Raw genomic sequence first — 22,920 nt, 5'->3', positions numbered from 1 at the left:
CTCCTCCCGCTAAATAATTATTTGCTAGTAGATCGTGGGAAAAAAAAGGAGGAAAAAAACTCGAGCAGCCCAGGACTATAATATATATCTATTTATTATATGTCTTTCGGTTAATTCCTGATCTGAGGAGCGCTGTTTTTCACTCCCATGCGAAAGTCACCAGCGGGTAGGGCCTGATTGCTACTTTTCATGCATAGTTTTAGACACAAGAGGGCATTGTGACGTCGCGCCCAGCGGCACCCAGTCGTAGGCCGAGTCCCGCAGCCCCACGTGGGGGCCCCGCGCTCCCATTGGCCAGCGCCGGACGAAGCTGCCACATTATTTTGTTACTTTTCAGTCCCTATTTGGAACTGCTCTCGCGGCAGTTCAGACCTCGTGCTCGTCCCCCTCGCCTGTCTGTGTGTGGTATCCGTAGGTCCGGGGCACTTTTTTTTTTGGTGTGTGTGTGTGCGCGCGTGTGTGTGTTGGGTGTGTGTGTTTTGGGGGTTTGCCGGGGCGCGGAGAGGAGAGCCGGGCCGAGGGGAAGGAAGGAAGCCGTAGAGCTCCCCGGTCTCGGGCTGCGTCTCCCCTCCCGCGCTCTCCTGCCTGTGCGCTCCGACGCGGCAGCGGCGGTGGCGCTGAGCGCTCCTCGCTGGGGACGCGGTGCTCAAGCTGGGAGCAGCGAGAACCCTTTGCGGAGGCTTCCCGTGCCCGCTGGAGTTAGGATGCCAGGGCGTTTGATTTGCACCTACTGAGCCCGGAGTTCCTCCCCGGCCCTGGGAAGGGCTTGCAGCGGCGGCGGCGGCGGCGGCAGCGGCAGTAGCAGACGGAACAGCAGGCTCTCCTCTCCGAGGGGGGGCGTCGAAGCGCCCGCGCCGGGCTCCCGCCCTCACCCTCCGGCGCTCCTGCGGCCCCAAGCCACCACCTCGTAGCCCGCCTCCTTCCTCTTCTCGCCGCGAGTCCCAGGCCCGGACGCCTCTAGGATCGGACCCGCGCGCCCCGGATGCTTGGGGCTGCCCCGGCGCGCCCCCCTACAGGCGCGACCCGCTGAGTGACCCGGAGGGGGCCCGAGCTCGCCCCAGGAGGGGCCCCCGGCCTCGGGACCCCGCGCCGGACCTGCTGGGGAGCCGACGATGTCCGCGCAGTCCCAGGCATTGACGCGCTCGACGCAGCCCAGGGAAGGCGGCCGGCCGCTGCCCGCCGAGCCCTAGGCGCACAAAGCCCGCGCCCGCCGCCCGGCCCCGGCGCCCGCCGACGACTTTGCCGCCTGCTCCGCGGCTCTTTGTCTCCACTTGGGGCCGGCGCCCGACTCTGGGATTTCGCTGCGAGAACGAGCTGGGGGGGCCGGGGGCGAGCTCTCGGTTTCCCGGCCGCCCCCCGCTCGGGCTCGGCTCCCCCCTCCCCCGCACCTCCCCGGCCCGGGCTCTCGGCGCTTCCACGCTCTCGGAATCACGACCCCTCCCTGCCATGTATCCGCAGGGCAGACATCCGGTGAGTAATTGCAACTCGGTTTATTTAAGCATCTATCATGGCAGGGTAAACGAGGCAGTTTATCTGGCACCTCCATTTTGCTTGTTGCTACCTTTATGGTGTGTGTGTTTGTGTGTGTGCTCTCACACAAAGGGGATGCGGCCGGGGGGCGCCGTTGAGAGAGGAGGTTAATTCCGCGCGAGTGGCGCGGGGGGCTGCTTGTGTTCCAGGGGGAGCTGTTCACGCGGTCCCCGGCCCCGCTCTGAAGTCTCCCAACTCACCCGGTTTGTCTCCCGCCCCCGCCTTACTGGGGAGAGGGAGGCCCTTGGTGAGAGGCATGGGAGCCCCGCTGCCGACGGGGAGAGATGGGGCGCCCCCCCTCCGCCCCGTCGGAGAGCTGAGAAACTTGCTGGGAAGGTTCTGGGCTGAGGGTGGCCTCTTTTGGTTGGGCGCCGTTGGGGAGGGGCCGGGGCCGCTCTGAGCGCGGTCTCATGCCCCCGCCCCCTCCCCTGTCTTGTCTTCGCGGGCTCCAGGCTCCCCATCAACCCGGGCAGCCGGGATTTAAATTCACGGTGGCTGAGTCTTGTGACAGGATCAAAGACGAATTCCAGTTCCTGCAAGCTCAGTATCACAGGTAAGGCCGGTGGGGGCCGCCCCGGGGCTGGCGGGGAGGGGTGGGTCCCGGCGCGGCTCCTGCCATCCCCCGCGGGGACGGAGGGGGCTCCCGATCCAGGGGCCGCGGGGCAGCCCGGGCCTCCGCCTTTTGTTTCCCCTTTCCGAGCGCGCCGCCTTAACCCTTTACTGCCCGCAGCAGCCCGGCTCCCAGCGCCGCCCGTGGGGTCCCCGAATGAGGGTCTAGGTCGCGGCGAGCGGGTTCACTCCGGGTTCTGGGTGTCGGGAGCCAGCGTCAGGGTCCTACTCCCCTGCTGCCGTGATAAGTCCTTTGGCTCGCGGGAAGTTTCGAATTGTTTCACATCCCCCTCCCCACGGCGGGGACCCAAATCCCCCCGCGTCCCCAGGCTGTGGGATAATGGGGGCGCCCCCGGGGGGTGTCAGGAAAGTGGAAAAGTGGCTCTAGAGGCCCTTGGGTCGGGGCCTCAGAGGAGGCTGTCCAGGCGCCACGCCTGAGCCGGCTCCTCCTGCCCTCGCAGCCTCAAAGTGGAGTACGACAAGCTGGCAAACGAGAAGACGGAGATGCAGCGCCATTATGTGATGGTGAGATGCGGCCGCGGGCCTGGGGGGCGGTTGGGGCGCCGACCCCGGCCGGGGGCGCGGCGTGGATCTGGGGAGATGAGCGCCAGGTCCCCACCACCGCCCAGCCGCAGGGCGGCCCTGAGAGAGGGCATAATCTGGTCTTGCCCTCCCCTTCCCCAGCTTCCATTGCCGGGGCCACTTGGAGGAGGGTGAGTGAGGGGAGGGGCAGAAAGAGAAACCCCGATTCCAGGCCGGAGACTTCTGTACTATCTTTGTGTGCCTTTAATTTGTGTTTTGAAAGTTTCCCAGGGGCTGATTGCCATTGCCCTATCTTGGCTAGTAAGATAGGATTGGACCAGCCCATGTGAAATTAGGGTTGGTAAAAATCTCTCTTAGTGACCTCCTGGGAGTGTTTGGAAACTTTTCTGCTTTGCAGCTGGGATCTAGCCAGAGTAGGACAGAAGCCCTCCTTCCCCAGGGTGTTGTGAGGAGTGGAGAGGCCTTATGAAGCTCTCTGCCTCCACTCCCCTCCTCAGGGATCCCCCAGCTGGGTATCTTCTCCACGCTGGGGCAGTAGGCAGACTGTCTTCCTTTTGCCCAGCAAGTTTTAATCTTCATTTGTGAGAGGGCACGGCTCCCTGCACTGCTTTCCACATAAGAGGCCTTCGACACAGTGCTAAATAACTCTCAGAGGACAAGAGGGTCCCAGTGTACACACGATTCCCTGTTGAACCTGAACCTTGTATAAACAGGATATAGGGCACATGTGGTGCTTGTGGGAGGGAGGGCCCAGCTCCCCTTACTACCACATATATAACGTTCTGTTGAGATGAGAGGAACGCTCGCCCTTGTCAGCTCTTAAACCGCTCTGTAAGCTGGCTTTGGGGTTTGATTTAAACTTCTTTAGCAAATGTATCGTAAAAGTATGATTTGGCCAAAACCTTTCCAAGAAAAAACTGATTTTGAAAAATGACCAGATTTCTGTGTTGCCTGTTAATAGCCATTCTTTTTACTTTTAGTACTATGAGATGTCCTATGGCTTGAACATTGAAATGCACAAGCAGGTAAGTGCTTTTCTCTTTTAAAAATATATTTCATTTTTTAAAAACTTATATATGTGGACTTCTTATGTTCTCTCTTGTTTGAAAGTGAGCCTGCTTCTTCGATTCCTCCCCCTTCTCCGTGAAGAGTGAATGGATCCAGTCCTTGAAATGCAAGGTCTGAGGCTTTGCTGATTTTTTTTTTTAGACATGTTGAGCTTTTAGCATTTGAGCTTGTGAAATTAGTCCTGGTCTTGGATCTCGGTGGAGGATAAAGGACCAAAGGGAAAGTTGTACCTCCAGGATCTGCTTTACAAACTCCTGAAAGCCCAGAGGTGGCTGGCTGCTTTTATCTGTTTTAATGTAAAATTCTCAAGAGGAAATGCAGGAGGATTTTTTTTTTTCTTTCTCTTTTTTTTTCTTTTTGCAGAAATGTGATGTTCTGCCTTGATAAGATTAAACTTCAAGAACCTTAAAAGCCAGGCTGAGCTGTCGAAATTTAAGGGAACGAAGCCACTAACTGCTTAAAAATATGAAGCCAGAATGAAATACAACTTCAGTGCCTTGCATTGACAAGGTGGCTTTCTCATCCCTGTCTTGATTTGAAGGCAGCCGAGTTCCCATTTTACAGAGAAGGAAGCTGAAGCTCCTGGGTGAAGTAACTTGCCCAGGGGCAGCCTAGCCAGGACTTTCGAGATGGCTGGGGGTTGAGCTCAGCTTTGAAATCCTGAAGTCAAACCAGTTTAGCTAGTGTGGTGTCGTTTGATGGATATGTAAACTACCTGGTATTGTCACTCTTCTAATAACAGTATACCACAAACCGAGCAAATACAAACACCCTTTATCTCAGTGCATATCAGTAACTAGTCCCAGTGCTAGGCTGGGCTGTGGGAGAGGCCTGTTTGTGTATTTGTGTTCTGAGGAAAGGCTGCCTATAATTTGGCTTGGCCAACGTTTAGAGTTGACTTGGCACGTATAAATGGAGCAGGCAGGCCGGTTGTTCTTTTTAACAATTGGTGTTCGTGAAATCTCAGAAGGCTGTTGACTCATTCTAGCCTTTGGTGACCGTGACTTGAATGGATTTTCTGCTCTAAATTAACAGTCGTTTACAAGGTTTCAATTTTGCTCTTTAAGGAGGCAGGACCCAGGGCAGGTGAGAAGGGCAGGTGACCCTGGAAAGTGGGCAGATTCCTACCCACTCGGGTGGCTTCCTATAGAGCCTTTGGGATCTGTAGTTTCCTTTCCCCTCCTGGAAGGAGCCCCCAGTGTTGGGTGAAGGGAAGCCAGAAAGGGGCCTGAGTTTATTGAGCAATGTGTGGGAAGCCAGCTTGTGGCTTCCTGAGGGATTAGTTAGTCCCTTAGGAAGGCACATGAAGGCTACCATGTTTTTACTTCTTGACACACAGAAGTAATAAACAGACAGGGCTTTATACGTAAAGATATTTCTCCTTGGAAAAATAGAATAGAGACAGGTTCTGCAACTGGAAGGGGCCAGGTCCTGGAAGAATGCTTGAAATGGAACTGGGGGCCCAGGTGTTTCAAGGACCTTGGGGTGTATGCAGGGTGCCACTTCCTCCCTTTGTCTGCCCTGTCTTAATTTTTTTTTTCTCAAATAGTATCTTGGGTGTGTTTAAAGAGGGTAATTGCACCCAGGTTTAAAATTTATAGCAGCAGTTATTGTAAGAGCTTGGTAATTAAGGTGTAATGTCTTGTTGCATGTTGAGGTCTGCATGGGTGGTGTTCCGCATGTCTGTGAATGAATGGTGCTTTGGCACTAAGAATCCACCTTGGCTCGCAGCAGATCTGTTCTGTGAGTCCTGGGGATGCTGTGAACGCAGGAAGAGTTAAATATCTTAACGCATTTGGTGGTGGGGTTTATATAAAGAGCAGCTGTGTACATCTGGGATTTCTGGCCATTCCCCAAACAAGGTTCTTAAGGGGAGAATGCCTGGGGTTTGGCTATGTTGTCTCATTTAATCCTCTCAGCTGCCAGTGGTGGATAGAGGCATTCTTTGCCCCCTTTTTATAGGTGAGGAAACTGAGGCTTCAGGGAGGCCAGGAGGGCAGAGCTGGGATTCAAATCCAGCCCTCTGGCTTCCCCACTGGGCACTTTACCTTGCTTGCCGCTCACCTTTGCCCTCTAGCCTGAGTTCCCAGCCTGAACATGTGTGCTCTGAATGCAGTGGCTTTGCAAGCTTATGGCAGTCTCTGAGTTGGGTGAAATCACCCTGTGGCTGTGGAGGAACAAAGAGGCAAGGAGGTGAAGAAACCTGTGCCGTGAAATGCAACCCTGACCTAATGGAGCTGGCCACTCCCTAGGTTTGCAAGGGTTCTGTAGAAGAAAGCCCTGCCACTAATTGTAGTGTGGGTCTTGGGTGCATTTGGCGAATGGTGGTTAGGCCTGAGCAAACAAGTTTATCAGCTGACCTGTTTAGCGGTTGACTGGTGTTTTATCTGCACACACAATCAAGTGACTGGAGTGCTTGAATTATTCATGCAGTGTCCTGCCCTCTAGACTTGACTGTTCGTGTGATTACATCTGCCTGGAACAAACAGGCTGGATTCTTCATCTTTAAGCTGGGGTGGGGGGGTGGGGACTGTCTGTACTTTTATATAATAGATGATCTATAGAGCTAGCACCTTGGGAAGTGTGGCAGTCCTCAGCCTGCGCGCATACACGCACACGCACTCCACCATCACCACCACATATTTTTTTTAAAAGCTCTCCTTTGCTGGCTCTATGGGAAATGCCAATTAGCTGGGAACCTCGAGTCCTGCCAGATGGGCCCGGGTATTGACAGAGGGCAGCTGATGAGGTGCGTCCAGCCCATTTTTATTTTACTGAGAGGTTAAACTCACTGTGGCTGGCTCCTTCTCTGGCTGTTTCTCTGTCTCTCTCTTTTTCCAAGCTGTCAAAATCCCGGAGAAGTAATAAATGGTTTCTCCTCCTACTCTTCTGCCTCCCTCCCTAATTATGGTAAAGCAGAGATTACAGAATCACAGGCCTGGCCCGGGACTTCAAGAGGTCACCCACCTCCACCAAGCCCCCTGCTTCCAGGCAGAATGTCAAGGGTGGTTCAGAGAGTCTGGGAAGGCAGTGATGACTGACCGGCTCATCAGTTGCCATCTTGTTTGTGCAGAGGCTTTCCAGTGTCAGCCACAAATAACAAAGCCAGCTTAAAACCAGGGGCCCCAGAGCAATTGCCATGCATTGGATTTGAGGCACTGGCTCTCTGAGAAGCTGGGTCAGGCAGCCTTTTCACCCACTGTTGGTGAGCACTGACGTTTTTGAAAGTGGACTTGAGCCATTTTGATTTTGGGGCAGTGTCGTGCCAACACAATACAGTCACCTTTTTCTGTGAACCGAACAACCTTTCCTGTAAGTTTCTCTTTGAATCTTGGAACTGGAAGAGCCCTTTGGCTTCTCATGCAAACTTTTCAAGTTACAGATGAGGAAACGGTGGCCCAGAGAAGGGAAGCTTATGTACTCAGTCATACAGTCCCACGTTAGTGGTAAAGCTGCTACTGCTGCTTCCCTTCCAACCCAGGACTTTTCTGTAAGACTCAAGAAATGAAGAGTGCTCCTTTTCTAGTGTATTCTGTGTCTTTAATTACTATTGCTTCTTTCTGTGTTATTATCCAAACAGGCTAAGGCTACAAAACTGGCCCCACCAAAGTCCAAAGTGCCCCATTTCAGGTTGTATAATCATATCACTGAACCCTTATTGTCCACAGTCCTGTTTTGAATTGCCAGCTATTTGCACAACTAATGATTTGATGTGTGTAATAATAATACATAATGCATAACTAGCAATCCCAGAGGAAAGATTCACAGACCGGGAAAGGTGGTATAACCTGTGAACTTTTTACCCTAGCCATGGGGTGCCATAAACACAGGGCTGAGGTAGGAAATGGAAAATCCCCATTTGTCACTCCCCTCCCCTCCCCGATCTGGATCTTCTCATCTAAATGATAAGGGGCTCACCTGGAAGATCTTGAGGCACACAGAAGTTTTGTGACCACGGTGAAGGTGCAAGGTACAGGTGGCCAGAGGGAGCTACCAGGCAATGAGGTTACAAAAGACTCTGCCAAGGAGTTGAGCCTATCTTGATAGGAGAATGTGGGACCACTTGCAAAGTAGAAGGGGTCAAAGGTCCTTAGACTAGGGAATTGTGTGGCATCTGAGTTGAGCTGTGAAATTTTTTTTTTCTTTTTTGCCAGAGTGCTAGCATCCAAGAACCCTCCCACCCGGCCCCATGCCCTGGTATCTGTCTTGACTTTTCCTGCCATATTGATCTTCCCTGGAACAGACTGTAATCACGAGTCCTCTCACTGAGTGGGTGCCTGCCTCGCTCAGCTTTGGGGTCTGCTGGGCTCCAAGCTCCCTGCATGCTGTCTAGCTAGAGGGAGGTTGCCCCACCCCTCAAGACTGCCTTTGGACCCCTTTTCTCTAGTTGCCAGTGGGAGTGGTACAGTGGGGGTTTCAGTGCTTTTGGGGTCTTTTCCTTCTTGTGCATTTGTCATTGAAATGACCCTGGGAGATGAGCAAATGGCCCCTTGTCCTTACTTTATAGATCAAGGGGCTCCTAATTCGGGACTCATTCTCTGAACTCTCTTGGACCAGGAGCCCATGGCAGACACGGAGTTCTTCCTTTCCTTGAACTCCTCCTTCCCACCTAGGCTGTTTGTTTCCATTTTGTTGAAGGAGTGAGTCAGTCAAGGAATAAATCTCCTTTTGCTTTCTACGTGGGAGAATGTCATTCTATCTCATTGTTTGTACAAAATACTGGGACACCAGGGGCAAAAACGTGACAAAGACCTAAGCTTGGCAGTGTTTTCCCCTGTGATCTGGCACTCATTCCTCATCTCATTTTTGTAGGTATGAAGGAAGCCCCTCTGCTGAGGTCTCTATAGCACTTAGTATGTAATAGGTGCTCAGTAAACATCTTGGTTTTTCTTCAAAATTTACTCAGGTTATCTGAGAGTAGAGTTCCGATTCCCTGAGCCCTGTGAGTAGGAAGTGGGGATTTTAGTTGTGGGCTGGCCGCCCGCTCTGCAGGCTTCCTCCTATGGCCCAGCATCCAGTTTCTTCATCAGTGAAATGAGGGGGTTGGATTCATTCCCAAAGCAGTTATTAGGGGACTGGGATGTGCTGGGTGTGGGCAGGGGTTGGTTACACAGCCGAATAAGACACCATTCCCTCTGCGGGGGAGTCGGATGTCTAAAGAAGTAATTGCAATGCAGTGAGGTAAGTGCTAATGTGGCCCGAGTGTCATAGGAGGAGCACCCAGCACAGAACAGCTTATTCTTCCTGGGTGAGAGCAGACTTCACTGAGGGCTTTGCTTGGCGCGAGTCTGAAAGGGAGGGTAGGGTTTATGAGGCAGAAGTCGGCAGCCGAGGCCCCTCCAGGGTGGCAACAGCTCGCGGCAAGGCAGTGAGATATGTTCTAGAAGCCTCACATCTTCGGAATGATGTGGGGCGGGGACTGCACTTGGGAAGTGAGGCGAGGTGGTGACATTTTGCAGCAGAGCGATCTCCAAGGCCCCTCTGCCCTTGCAGTCGCGGCTCCCAACCCGGTGGCTCCCTGCATCCCTGCATGGCTGGCTCTCTAGGGCTGGCCTGAGTCCATCTGCCGCATGGTGGGGGTGGGGGCGGGGGCCCGCTCTGGGCCGTTTGTGGCCTGCTCTGCCTGCTTTCCTACCGTAATATGCTGCTTTGAACTTTATTCCCCAAAGTGGCATTGTCTCCTTTCTCATATTGGTAATTCTGTAATGACTGGTTATGACCCGCCCCCTCCCCCATATTTAATTCTCATCAGCCCAGCTCTCCACTTTGCTATTAATGATAGCAGCCAGCAAAATAGCTTTCAACATGCCATTGACAGTCTGGTTTAAGAGAGCACTTGAAGTAGTGCTAGACAGCTGAAAGCACCCATAATTGTGTACCAGAGTGAGAACTGCGTGCTCAAGGGCCTTGTTTTTATATGCTTAAAGGGACAATATCTTGTTTTCAACAAATGCTCTCTGAGACTCACAGCCAAGATGCTTTCTTCCTTTTTCTTTTTCCTTTCTTCTTTTGGCTTTCTCTTCTCCTTCGAAATACATATTTAAAAAAAATTCTTTATAAAATAATTGTTCCCTTCAAGTTGGGGTTAAGGAGAAACTTAAGGAAGGGGGAAACGTCCTGCCGCCGTGTAAGCGGGGAATATTTGGTGGGTTTGTTGTTTTGAAGCATCGTCCTTTGCAGGCAGCAAGCTGTGGGTCAGCCTTGCCCTACTGAGGGTCCTTAGGACCTTGCGTTTCTCAAGGAGGTAATGGGAGAGTCTGAATTCGCATCAGCATTGATTTTGAATTCTTTTCTTTGCTAAGGATGTTGCACAATCAGTGGGCTGCAGAGCTGTCACTGTGAATGTTTAGGCAGAGGCCACCTTTTGGGGGAGGGCTGGAGGAGAGGGGTCACCTTGTTGGAGAGTCAGGCCAGGACCGCTAAGGAATCAGATTCTAGGAGGCTGTTCGCTGCAGAGTTGATGGCCCAAGAGGCCCATCTGGAAATCAACAGGGTGGGTGGGGCAAGGACTTGTATTCTTAAGTACAGGTTCACACCAGGCTTGGAGGGTTAACCAGGGGGCCCGTCTAGTCCACCCGGCAGATTTTATCTGAGAACAAATACTTTTCTCCCCTTCACACCAGCCGACTTCATTATTGCTTTGAAAATGCAGTCCTTTGGAAGAGGTTTCCTTTGCCTCTCTGTCACCAAAGCCTCCCATTGCCAGTGTGTCCTGTGAAGGGAGAAGAGAGAAGCAACTTCCCATCTGTGGGGCCTGAGAGGCCAGGGAAACCCTGTTGGGGCCTGAAGTCTATGTTGTCCTGTTCTCTCCCAGGCTGGCTGCTCTTGGTAAAAAGGGTAGGAGCATGGATGGGCTTGGCTCGTGTGTCTTAGGTGGTTCCTTCCATCACCCACTGTGTGAAGGATAGGAACCAGTGTTCTGGCTGCTGCCACCACCAAATAATCCCAGGGGAAGTACTTTCCAGAGGACAAACTGTTTGAAAAATTTGATCTTCCAGATATTATAGATTATAATGCTACGGCCTCTTAGAATTTCTGTAGCACTTGATTGCAGAGCAGATTCGACATTTTCATCTTAGCAGCTAAAATAATGGGTATTTGGGTCCAGGACAGACAGACACCAGGATAAAAGCATCGGAGCATACCCCGAAAGCTTGGGGTGTGAAGATGACCTGTGTACTAGAGGGCTGTGTTCTCAAATTGGGGTTGGGGAGGTGAGGCCTGTGCTGTGACAGGGCTGTGAGTTCCGTGAGGGACAGGACCATTTTGTATTTGTTTTCACTAAGGGTCCTGAACCCTGAGCAGTGCCTGGCCCATACTGGATACACAGTGTGCATTTTGTGGGGACTCAAGGAAGGAAGGTAATATTCCAGCTCAGGGTTCTCTCTGACCCTGAATAGTGTTAATGGACTCTTTGGGAAGGATAGAAGCTTTCTTAGTTTTCTGACAGAGGCCTGTAGGCTGCAAACGTTGTGTTTGTAGAAAGGGTTGTAAAGGTGTCATGAGCCTTTATTTAAAAGTGTCTTTAATGTATCTTAGGCATCTTTTTCTTTTCATCTCACACTATGGACAGTTTAAGTGCAAAAGGGGAAGAAGGCAGGGTGGGGGTGCGAAGAGATAACTGGGAGGAAGAGATGACAAAGCAGAGATGCGGAAGAGACAAGTGCTGAGTGGGTGAATTGGTAAACTCGGCTTGCCATGCCTTGGCTGTTTGGGCATGGAGTTCCAAGTGTTGTGGCCTTATCTCATGAGCCTTTTAAGTGTGACTATTGTTCACAGTTCTTCTACTGCTTTTTTTGTTTGTTAATTTTGAATGAAAACTACTGCAGGCCGATAGAAGTTTCTTTTTTTCGTTTGCGCTGGAAGGCTGACCCTTTCCTCAAGTGGAGACCCAAATGCAGAAGAGCTCTTCCCACTAGTGTTTTAGCACTGAATACCATATGCAATTTGGGTACAGGAGAGGGCTCTCCCTTCCTGGTCAGCCATGAAGACTTGAGGTTTAGACTCCACCACCCTGCCAGCTATATGACAAAAAGGTTGGAGGAGGCGGCCTTTCACCCACTTCCCAAATCTTTCCCTTGGGCTAGCCCTCGACAGGTCTTTGCTGAGTTTGGATCTGAAACTGATTAATTCTGATAATACTGGCAGGGGCATGCTTTGGAACCGGTGATGCTTTGTGATTTCTGCTGGGGAAAATGAGAAGAGGAAGGCAGTTCAGTGCAGACTAGTGGACAAGGGATGGGAGTCCATTCTAGCTCTCTGGTGGGGGTGAGGTACAAGAACTTCTATTAACCTTCCTGGCCTCTGTCCAGGAAGAAGTAGGACACTCAGAGGGCTCAGAAGCAGCGGGTGATGCCAGATGGTCTGGAGTGAGGGTCTAACTGGTTGGGTGGGATAGAGGAAGGAGGAGCAGGGGAGACAGAGGAAGTGAGCCTGTTGGCACTGATTGGTCAATAGGTCTTCAGCTCATCCTTAAACCCTTACCTGCTTCTTTTCCTAGAAGGAGGCCCCTTCCTCTGATCTCTCTCTCCAGTGAAGAAAGCTGAAGTCCAGTTCTTATTTTGCTTTGCCTAACAACAGAAGTCCTGGGGAAAGACAGGAAGAATTGAGATTGATGGTACAATCCCTGTCTCCCATCCCTCAATCGCTGGGTTTTCATACTTTATCCCAGAGAAATGGGGGATCTCCATGAAGCCAGACTTGAAATGGGGGAGAAGCAGCCTGGTTTAGAGCTCAAAAGACATGCCCCTCTCCTGCAGGGTCCTGCTGCTGTTGGCCTGGTGTCGGTCTCCATGTCACCCAGTCCTTGTGTGTGGCAGGCACCCACAGGCCTGGTCTGCAGGAACTTGAGAAGTGTCTAGATACCCCTTTCTCTTAGCCTTTTGGGTTTTCTCACTATTCTTTTACCTGGTTTTTTACCTTACTTCTCAAGAGACCCCTACCCAGCTCTTCCTCACTATCCATTTGCCCAGGGATATTGGGCAAACTCCCTTTTTAAACTCCCAGGATGTTGAATGCCCATTGGGCCTACTGGATGATGGATGGGGTGGGTTCCCAGCAAGCCAGTTTTTCTTGGCCAGTGGATTCCCTTTCTCCCTCAGAAGATCACAAGTTCTTGCTGGGTGATCCTGGAGAGTTAGGTATAGAGCACCAGAAGCTGGGAGATTTGTCTTCATGGCTAAGAGGTTGGCTTTGGAGTCAGACAAATGTGGGTTTGAGTCCCAGATCAATTCATGTTGGTGTGTGACTTTGAGCAGACTGTTTGACCTCTGTGATCTTCAGTTTGCAGTGGAGATAATAATAACACCTTCCTGTTGCGGCAGTGCTGTCCAGTAGAACTTTCTTCAGTGATGGAAATGCTGTATGTCTGCACTCTTCAGTAAGGCAGCCACCAGCCACGTGTGGCTCTTAAGCACTTGAAATATGGCTACTGCGACTGAGGAACTGAGTTTGAAATTTAATTTTAATTAAATTTAGCTAGCCACGGGTGGCTGGTGGCTTCATAAATTGTACAGTTACAGTTATAGGGAGTGCCATGAAGGATGCATATAGCCTGCTTAGCACAAAACCTTGCACATGAAAAGGCCGAAGCAAGGTATTCTCACAAGGGGACAGAGTCCCCAAATTGTCAAGGCCTCAGACATAGAGGACAAGATCCTTGGTGTTGCATATGTTGTAAGATTTCTCAGAGCCCTTTCCCATATGTGACTTGTTGGCTCTACGGTCCTGCAGTGTAGGCACCGTGGGCGCCACGCATCAGATAGCAGCACTGACGGTTAAAGAGGTTGAGTAACTTGCTCGTTGTTGCACAGCAGACCAGTGGCCAATTCAGAACTGGAAACCAGGCCTGCTTCCCTCGTGGACCTCAGTGATCTTTATCCATAGGCTATATCAAGATGAGGTCTTCTGTGGTCTTCCCACATGTCCACCCCCAGACCACCATACTACAGGCATCAATTCCAGTGCTGGGAAGAAACCAGATGAAACCTTTAAGAATTCAGTAAAACATGAGCGTCAGCCACATGTGGATCAGGGATTCCCACCCTGGGTGCTGTTTACATTTGGGACTGGATAATTTTTTGTGGTGGGATTGTCCTCTGTGTTTAGGATGTTTAACAGCATTTCTAATCTCTACCCACTAGTTGTTGTTATCAGTGCCCAAGTTGTAACATCCAAAAATGTCTCTAGACATTGCCAGAATCCCTTGGGGGAAACAATTACTATTGGTTGAGAGGCCTTGTTATAGAGGAAGGAGTCTGGCTCTAACCTGGGAGATTTGCTTACCACCTGGTCTTCCTGTGTGGTCTTCCTGTGTGACAGCTTCTTGCCCTCTCTGGGCCTCATTTGACTCATCTGTAAAATGAGAGGTCAAATGGTGTGGCTTGGGAGGAGGTCAGTTTGAGAAGGAGCATATCATATAAAATAAGTTTCTAAATGACTGATCTTGATTTTTATAGCCTAAGAAATGCCATCACTCCTGCCTTCCTTATTTGGAGAAAGAAGACCCTCTAACTCTTTTTATTTTAATTTACGGAAGAGGTATGCTCTTTGGTTGTGAATAAGATGGTAGGTAGATAGAGTGGGGCTCTGTCTCTGCCCCTCACCTTGTTCTTCCCTCATGCCACTTGGGTTTTCCAAAGAGTCCCTGCCCTTAAGAAGTCCTAGCCAGCATTTCATTTGTAGTGCTGACCTGATGGGGGGGAGACCCCCAAAATTTAATGAGCTGTCTCTGCAAGGGTAATGTGACTTTTACAGCCTGTTGAGGGGCAAGGGGAGATTTGCATAATGTTCCAAGGGGGATTAGGTGGCTGGGGGTTGCCATGGCAACCCCACAGGGATGAATTGAGAATTTTTCCTCCTGGCAGGAGTTGGCCAATGGAGTCTGGGAAGGTGGGGGAGGGGGCAGGGGGTTATCTGAGGGGAGGGAGGAGGGGGAAGGAGAGAGGGAAGGGTGGGGGTGGTGTGCCTGGGATGAATGGGCAGTGTTGGGGGAAGGTGTAATCTGAAAAAGCACTCCCTGTTCTGTCTGTACAAGCAAGCTCTTTGAGAGCCATCTCCCCCCACAAGTAGGGGTGGGAGGCAAGCAGAGTTTAGTGTGTTTGGGAACCAAGAAATTAAAGTGAACAAATATTTAAAGATTATTGGATCTTGTTAACAGGAAGCCCGGTAGATGGAAACTGAAAGTCTGAGGAATGAAACTCTTAGAGTCCTAAAGCCAGGAGGGACTTGAGCTGTCATCTGGGCCCTGTGGTGTCTGCCTCCAAGTCTCTGTTGGGTCTCCATGGAATGCTCCCAAGGGCAGGGCACTCACACAGCACCTAATTCATTTTTGAGAGCTCCGATTATTACACTGGACTCAGATTGGACTTCTTTATTCGGAAACTGAGGCCCAAGTGCAGGATGGATCTGGGCTAGGAATGCAGGACTCTAGACTGTATGTTGCCACCTGTTTCCGAGGTTGGGTTGCCTGGATGCATGCTAGCTTGGCCTAACCATCCCCAGTTCCCTTACACTGTAGACCCCTGGAAGAAAAGAGGAGGTGGGATTCCATTCAGGGAAGTGTGCAGAAGGGTCGTCCCAACCCCAGCAACCCCAGAGTCCCTTGCCGTTGATCGGTCCTAGCTGGGGAAGGGTGAGTGTGTTTCCTCCTCCCTGCCCTGGCTCCTCACTGTCATCTTCACCCGCCTGTGAAGGGCACAGGGGCTGGTGCCCAGAGTGTCCTCACAGGCCGGCTCAGGCCAGCATCCCCTTCCCTCCCCGAGGAGACAGATCCTCAGGGTCACGCTGAAGGGGGCTGGGCCTTTCTTGTACCAAGTCCTCCCAGCATAAAGAATTCAGCAGGCTTCCTCGGAGGGCATAAATATTTAATGGCGTTGTAGTTATATATAATTTGATCAATATGTCAGTGCTAAAAGGGCCTTTAAGAAGGCTCACCTGTCATTGAGTGATCTGTGATGTGAACCTTCACCAGCCCCTCCAGTAGCGGGAGGGGCTACATTTCCCAAGGCTGCTGCATGGATCATTTGTTGACCCTCCTCCCCTTCTTACATTGTAGCACTGCTTCCCCTCAGAGCCCATGGCGTGGATGGAACAGGGCCTGAGAACCCCACCCCAGCTTTTGTTGGCTGTCCCCTGGCCCCCCCCATGGATTTCTTCCTCTGTTGATAAAACACCCACTTGCTTTATTTCAGTGTTCTCTGAGCTCGGCCTAAGGAGAAACTACCTGGCAAGGACTATCCTCTTTTAGTCAAATCATTGAGAGGCTATCCATTTAGTATTGCCTAGGAAATGCAATGGGATATTTTAAGTTAAAATTGCCCAGACGTGGTATTCTGAATCTGGGTGATTGGCGCCTGGCTGCTGGGAGGCTGCTGGGAAGGTTGGGGCCAGGGCCACCTCTTTCTGCACAGCCTCCCACCCCAGCCTTTCCCTGTAGCTCTGGGATTTAAATCAAGATGAAGCAGACTCTCTTCAAACTCCAAGGACTCAGTCAGAGAAGTAGGTAAAACCTGATTAAAATTTAAGAACCTCAGAGCTGACCGAGACGACACCCCCAAACACACACATTTTCTAGAGGAGTAACCTGAGACCCAGAGGCCTGCTGGGATGAAAATCGTCACTTCCCCATGGCTTTGCAATGTAATTCACCTTTCAAATGGGCAGGTCCCTTCCTCATCTCATCTTTCACACGCATCCGCAAACCGGTCTCCAGACTCACAGTACCATGCTCTTTGCATGACACTGCCCTGATTTTCCGAAGAAGAAATCCTCATTTCACAAATGTAACTAGAAGCCTAGTAGCATGGGATGGCCGCTTGCCTGTCTCACAGACGTGGAATTACTTCCCGCTGAATGCAACAACTTGGAGAACCCTGGCCTGGTTGTCTTAGCCTCACCAACCAGTCTTCCCTTTTGAATCACAGAAACTGCACAGTAGGGGCTTGACACTTAGAAGTATGATATCATTGTTCTTGCCTAGAGGCTCTTCCACAGTGAAGCGCAGTTTTGCTGATGGACAGATTTGAATGGCTCGTGCTCTGAAGACTGGTCCTTGGGACCCAGCCCAGGTCAGCCAGCTGCCCAGCAACCAGCCAGCATCCATCCACATCTCAAGGTGGCTTGGCTCTTCTCTGCTGGTCTTTTGTAAATTCATGTGATGCTCTGTTTTATGGAGGAAATGATAAGCTGCACGGCAATTCGGGAATATTTAGGGTTCTAAAACTCTAAATTAGGGCTCCTGGATCTTATACGTTATCTAGTTAATCCCTTCATTTTGCAGACAACGAAATTAATGCCTAGAGAAGGGAAGTGATTTGCCCAAAGCCACACAACTAAATGGAGGCAGAATTGGAGGTAGAAGGCAGCTCATCTCTGCGTGGCATTGGAGCATAACACACTCTTTGAAGGGGCAGTTTTCTCTTCTCCTTGCCTTTATTTGGCTGAGGTTAAAAGGAATTGTGCATTCAGAGTCCACAGGTACACACGACAGGGCAGTTTAAAACTAATTAGCAGACAGACTCTCTGGTGGAAGTAGCTCTCGACGGTGTGTTGAACACAGTCACCTAAATTAAAAATAAGGGCAAGGACTGGCTGGGTGCTGCAAGCCCAGGAGCAGGAGGTTGCTGGGGGGTACAGATCAAGAGCAGGCTCCATCTCCCTTAATTTAGTGTCTTGGGTCAAGGGCCAAGGATAGTCTGAAGTAGTAGCAAACGTGAATACTAGACTGTGGTTAGAGAAATAGACTTTTAGAATGCTCAAGTACCCTCGGTTTACAGCAAGATGTTCAGAGGTCCTGCTTTAATGAGGAGATGATCATGCAAATGGGAGCTACTAAGGCGCATGGAACAGATTGCTGTTTGGGAAATTACACTTGCCCCCCACTATCTTGTTTTCTGTCATTTATTTGCCTAACAATCTTGACAGAGATGCAGGGCAGATGTTACTCCCAGCGCCCAGTTGGTAGTGCAGATTCCGGATGTAGCAGGACCTCTGTCCCCATTTCTCTGAACTGCTTCTCTGTCTGTATCTAGTAGATTAGTTCCTTCTGAGGAGCAATGTTTTTCCACCAACGAAGCGCCTGCTTTGAACCATACTTGAAAAGAAACTTTCAAAGGCGGCACCAGCCTCCCTGAACACCTTTTCCAAAGTGCTTTCCAAAGGGAGCCATCTTCCCACCTCCCACCACCTCTCAGATTTGCTTCTGAAGACCTGGCTCAAAAGCAGTGGCTTTGTGGGACCGAGATGGAGGGAAGGATGGAGGTCGGCCTCTGGAAACTACAGCCGCCTTATCGATAACGATTGCGCCAAGTTGCCAAAAGGAGTTTTCCAACATACGATCGAGTTCCAGTTTGTGATTTGTGACCTGTCCCAATTGTTGAAGTCACACTTGATTTTTTTTTTTTTTTTTCCTTTTTTGGAACTGATGTTTAGAGCTTGTTTGAGTTGGATCCAATGCTGTTTTAACAGCTGTTCTAATCAGAAGTGCTGTCAATTATTAACCTTAATGGTGGTTTTTCTTTCAAAAATATTTCTCTAAGCTCTCTTGAAATGTCAAAATTTGGCTTCTTGGTAGGAAGTCATTTAGTGAAATCACTTAATGGCTGGGCATCAGTTTCCCCATCTGAAAAGTGGAGATGTTGACAAGCGCCTTCTCCGCGGGGTTATTGTGGATGCACACATGGCGAGTTGGGTGGGTGATATCAGCGGTCATTGCTGTTGTTAGGAGGGCTTCTGTTAAGCCAGCTTTCCATTTCCAGGAACTTCCCCTCCCCCAAGCGCCACCCTCCAAAAAATAAACATTTCTTTAAAATGTTGAGCGAACAGCTTTCCTGTTCATACTTTGACTCTGCAGAGTGCACGCAGCCCATTCTCAGGGTTGGGCAGCCTTTGTAGAGATGGGGGAGGCCCAATCCCTGCTTCCACTTTGTGGGGAGACCCCAAGAGGGTACTAGCAGATGATGGCACAGTGACAGCTGGGAGGGATGGGATGTGCTTGCTTCACGTCCCTTTCCCAGGGGAGGGGCTGGGTTTACGTTGGGAGAACTTTTACGGTGAACCAGGAGGTTCTCCCAACGTAAGCCCAGCCCCTCCCCTCTGCCTGCCTCAACCCTACACAGTCCTGTCTGGTGACGTGCCAAAGTCCTTCCTGCCTTGCAGAGAGGCCTCTCTTCGTCGAACGTGGGCCTCAGGAAAGACAGCCTGAATGCCACTACACCAGGCTTGTGGAAGGTTCTGTATCTGTGTGGCATTGTTGCGATAGCCCTCAGTTGATGCTTGTTTGTGGTGTTGGGAGGCAGGAACTACTTTAGGAGGGTGGAGGGGTGAGAATGAGAGAGGACTTGCCCTGAGCCACCCAGCTGTGGTCACCTGATGGCCCGGATGGCTACATAAATCCTGGGAGATCCCTTGTCCTCATAACCAGAGTGAGCTGGGCTCCAGACCAGCCCTATGGGAAGATCCTGTCTGTGGGAAGCCTTTGGCCACGTGTTTGCTGAAGGGTGTGGGGAAGGGCAAGGTCAGCTACGTTTCTTTTTTGTCAACTCCCGAGACCCTGACCCTTGGCCTGTTTACCAGTGGAAGGAGGCCATAGCCAGAACCCTTTTATAATCACCCTGCCTCCCTGCTCTCCCAGAGACTGTGAGAGTTAATAGTTGCTGAGGAGGCCAGAATGACTGGGGATGTTCTGACCTTGCCCCTGCCTTCCTGGCTGTGGGGAGGAGCAGTGGCCAGGGACCCATCTAGGTGGCTTGCGATTGGCCTGGCTTGGAGGTGCCACCCCACCCCGTTGGTGAAGGGCTTGAGCCACTGGCCACCAAGTGTATGTCAACACTCCATCCACCACGGCCCCTCCCACAGATGCTGCCCATGCTGGGGCAGGCCCAGATCCACAGCAAGGGGTCACTGCAATATGAAGTCTCAATAAATGCAGAGATGCCAGTGATACTATTCTTTGGGCCAAAGATTTACGGAGCACCTACTGTGTGCCAGACACTGCTCTATTGTTGTTTAAGATAACAGGCCTTGGACCTGTGAGCTTCCTAAACAGTAAGGTTGTTTTTTTTTTGTTTATTTTTGTTTGCTTTTTGTTTTTACATATCTTTCTATTCTTATTTGGTGCATGAACTCAAAGGTGAGAGAACTTGTTACTCTGCCGGTGTGGAGTGAGGTGCAGCCTATGCTTGTTTCTAGAACTCCTGCCCTATCCAACCCGGACTTTTTTGCTTCATTCCCCATTCCTACTATCAGTTGATTTAGGCGAGGAAAAAATAAGCAGAGTGAGGAAGGACTCTGTTTGGGAGAGCTCTTCCCACTTAACTAGATTAACAATTTATATAATGATTATTTAGTAATCCTCCTGGGTTCCTTAGAGTATGAATGACGGGTGTCTAGTGGGTGGAGAAGCCAGGGATGCTTTTAAAAGCCCTACAGTGCACAGAACGGGCTCCACACAGCAGTGAATTATCTGACCTCAGATGTCAATAGCATGGTGTTTGAGAAACCCTGATGTATGGTGTCCTGGCTAGAGTGCCCCACACATGTGTCAATGTGGAGTCCCAGTGGGTCTGAGCTGGGCAGTTTGGAAGTGGGGGCCATTGTTGACACAGTTGGCCTGGGATATGAGCGACAGTCCTTTATAACAGGAATTGTCTCTCCCCAAATGCCAACAGTGGTGCTGGCTGGGAAACACTGACTCTGTTCCTGAGGAGCTAGAGTGTTCTAGGCAGAAAGCTGACAGCAGTGATTCCTGATCCTCTCCCTGCCAGGAACCCCCACTGTAGCGGACAGGCTCCGTAGGTTGGCGAGCCCTGCCACCGTGGCTGGCAGCCCAGGACACAGGCCTGCAAAAACCCATAAGGCTCTTTAGTTGATGGCCTGCCTTTCCACAAACCAGAGGCGTCCTCTTTAGTGGCCAAGGGTGGAGGGGGGGGTGGAGGGTGTTAGCCCAAGGAATTCTCCCGAGGTCCAGGGTCTATTTATGCGCCTTCAGATTGTTTTTATTTTAAGTGCACAAGGATTTCTCATCCAGAATCATTTGACATGCAGATGATCACAGATTTTTAAAGGCTGTTGTCATGGTTTTGTCTCTGAAAGATTGCTATGTGCTGATGGAAGCTTTGAAGCCAGCTTTGGGACCTCAGTCCTGGCGGGCTCAGGATTCAGAATGAGATAAGAAAAGCAATTCTGAGAGTCGTCTGTCAGTGGTTCTAGGCCTTTCTATCTGGACTCAGTTAACCCGTATAGCACCACTCTTGATCTGAGATCTAAAGTTTACATAGGATGCTGGTGGAAACTGTTGACTTTCTAAATGCAGTCTTTTCTAGGGTGTTGGGAGATGAGGCAGAGAATTGATCTACCTTTCTAAGATTGACTTCTGTGAGGGATTAGGGATCTAATGAATTACATCTCTGAGCAGCTTCTTAGACAAGGCAATGCTATATCCTAAAAAATGAAGTGTTGGCTGGGCATGGTGGCTCCTGTCTGTAGTCCCAGCCCTTTGGGAGGCCAAGGTGGGCAGATCACTTGAGCCCAGGAGTTTGAAACCAGCCTGGACAACGTGGCGAAACCCAGTCTCTACAAAAATACAAAAATTAGCTGGGCGTGGCAGTGCACCTATAGTCACAGATATTTGGGAGGCTGAGGCAGGAGAATCACCTGAGCCCAGGAAGTCGAGGCTGCAGTGAGCCAAAATCATACCACTGCACACCAGCCTGGGTGACAGTGAGACCCTGTCTTAATGGGAAAGAAAAAAAAAGAAAGAAGGCTTAATGGTAGGATTTTAGCCTGGTAGCATATATGTGGGGGAGGGATTGATCTTGGTGAGGGAGAGGCTAGTCCCAGGGAACCCTTTGCCACATAGGACCGCTTATCAGCTTTGTCCCATTTATCTGAGAGCTCGTGTCCTATTGGCACTGGGCACCAGTGGGCAGAGCAATTCCTCTCTCACTAAACTGTGTTTCACTCTTACAGTGGGTTTTGCTGGGTTGTTGGGGGTGATTTTTATTTCGTTTTGCTTTAATTAGGGATTCCATCCAGAGGATGCAAACTATATTCTGAACCAGACATATAGACCACCTCTGATGGAAATTGGAGCTCCCTAAAATGTAGGCAGCCTGGCTGCAAGGGAGTTGAAAGAGATTTCTTCATGCTGTGGATTTAGCTAGAGCCTCCTGGTAGGAGGCTGACTGAGGGCAGAAAGGATGGAGCCCTGTGGAGAGGGGCTGTGGTCTGGGGGGAGTTTGCATTTCCACTTGTCTATGACATTTCAGTGACTTGATTTATTTGCCTGAGCTTCATGTGGTCTCCTTGCCTTTGCAGACAGAGATTGCGAAGAGACTGAACACAATTTTAGCACAGATCATGCCTTTCCTGTCACAAGAGGTAAGACCTTCTGTTATTATTTCTTCCTTTTCTTTCCAAATCAGCCCAGTGGCTGGTGGGGTCTCACTGGAGCCTGAGCCCCAGCCCCAGCCCCAGCCTCAGCCTCAGCCCCTGTCCATTCATACTGACTGAGCTGACAACCTGGAGATTTCCAGAGCCTTCTCCGGCCAGTCTGGAGGCAGGGGGCCATATCAGAGGGACCATTTGCTCCTTCTTCTCATAGAATTGTTTCTCTGCCATCACCTGAGTCCAGAGATTGGAGTGCTGGCATGCGACCTAACCATCAGTGGGCGGTGGGTGCCTCTTTCCCATCCAAACTAGCATCCCCAGCCCAAAGGGGACCTCAGTTCCTGGTACAGAGTGCCCTTGCTGGGAGCATGACCAGGTGGTCATGTCACTTTCTAAGCCTACCTTCCAAGGGACCTCCATTTGGGACAGCGGCTGGACTAGTGGGTGATTTGAGATAAATGCCTGCAAAGAAGCCCCCTGGTGCTGACCAGACAGACGGGCCGACTTTAGTGGGCTCTGTTTCTGTCCTGTGATTTCACTCCAGCCAGGGCAGGCCCTGCCCTCTACTCCCACTCAGTGGCTGGGACCATGTCAGCTCCCTCAGGGACTCCTAATGGTGACCAGTAAATGATTGAATTAATATATAAGAATCAGATATGGCAATGCCCTTGGAGCTTGCAGCCCAGTAGGAGAGAAAGCCGTGTATGTGGCTGGCACTACCTCAAGGCCAAAGGGAATTAATGCAACCACTTTTTAAAATAGACTTTATTTTTTTAAGAGCAG

The 22,920-nt window shown here is 50.7% G+C and overlaps 1 protein-coding gene across 12 annotated transcripts in view; it reads left to right on the top strand.

Annotated features, from left to right (window-relative positions):
* The first annotated feature begins 270 nt into the window (after window positions 1-270).
* TLE3 (TLE family member 3, transcriptional corepressor) overlaps window positions 271-22,920 on the top strand; it is a 49,745-nt gene continuing 27,095 nt past the window's right edge. For 9 of the 12 annotated variants that reach the window (XR_008539342.2, XM_009429458.5, XM_009429450.5 and 6 more), the window contains exons 1-5: window positions 271-1,470; window positions 1,983-2,083; window positions 2,601-2,664; window positions 3,663-3,707; window positions 22,066-22,128. Coding sequence is in view for 11 of the 12 variants with exons in the window: in XM_009429458.5 (XP_009427733.2) it covers window positions 1,447-1,470; window positions 1,983-2,083; window positions 2,601-2,664; window positions 3,663-3,707; window positions 22,066-22,128 (297 nt within the window). In the remaining variant the exon portion in view is untranslated. The other 3 variants (XM_009429449.5, XM_054667025.2, XM_009429453.5) reach the window with 3 other exon arrangements.

This window comes from Pan troglodytes, chromosome 16, assembly GCF_028858775.2.
Source record: "Pan troglodytes isolate AG18354 chromosome 16, NHGRI_mPanTro3-v2.0_pri, whole genome shotgun sequence".
Classification (NCBI taxonomy): Eukaryota; Metazoa; Chordata; class Mammalia; order Primates; family Hominidae; genus Pan; species Pan troglodytes.
This window is presented reverse-complemented; position numbering and strand designations above follow the sequence as displayed.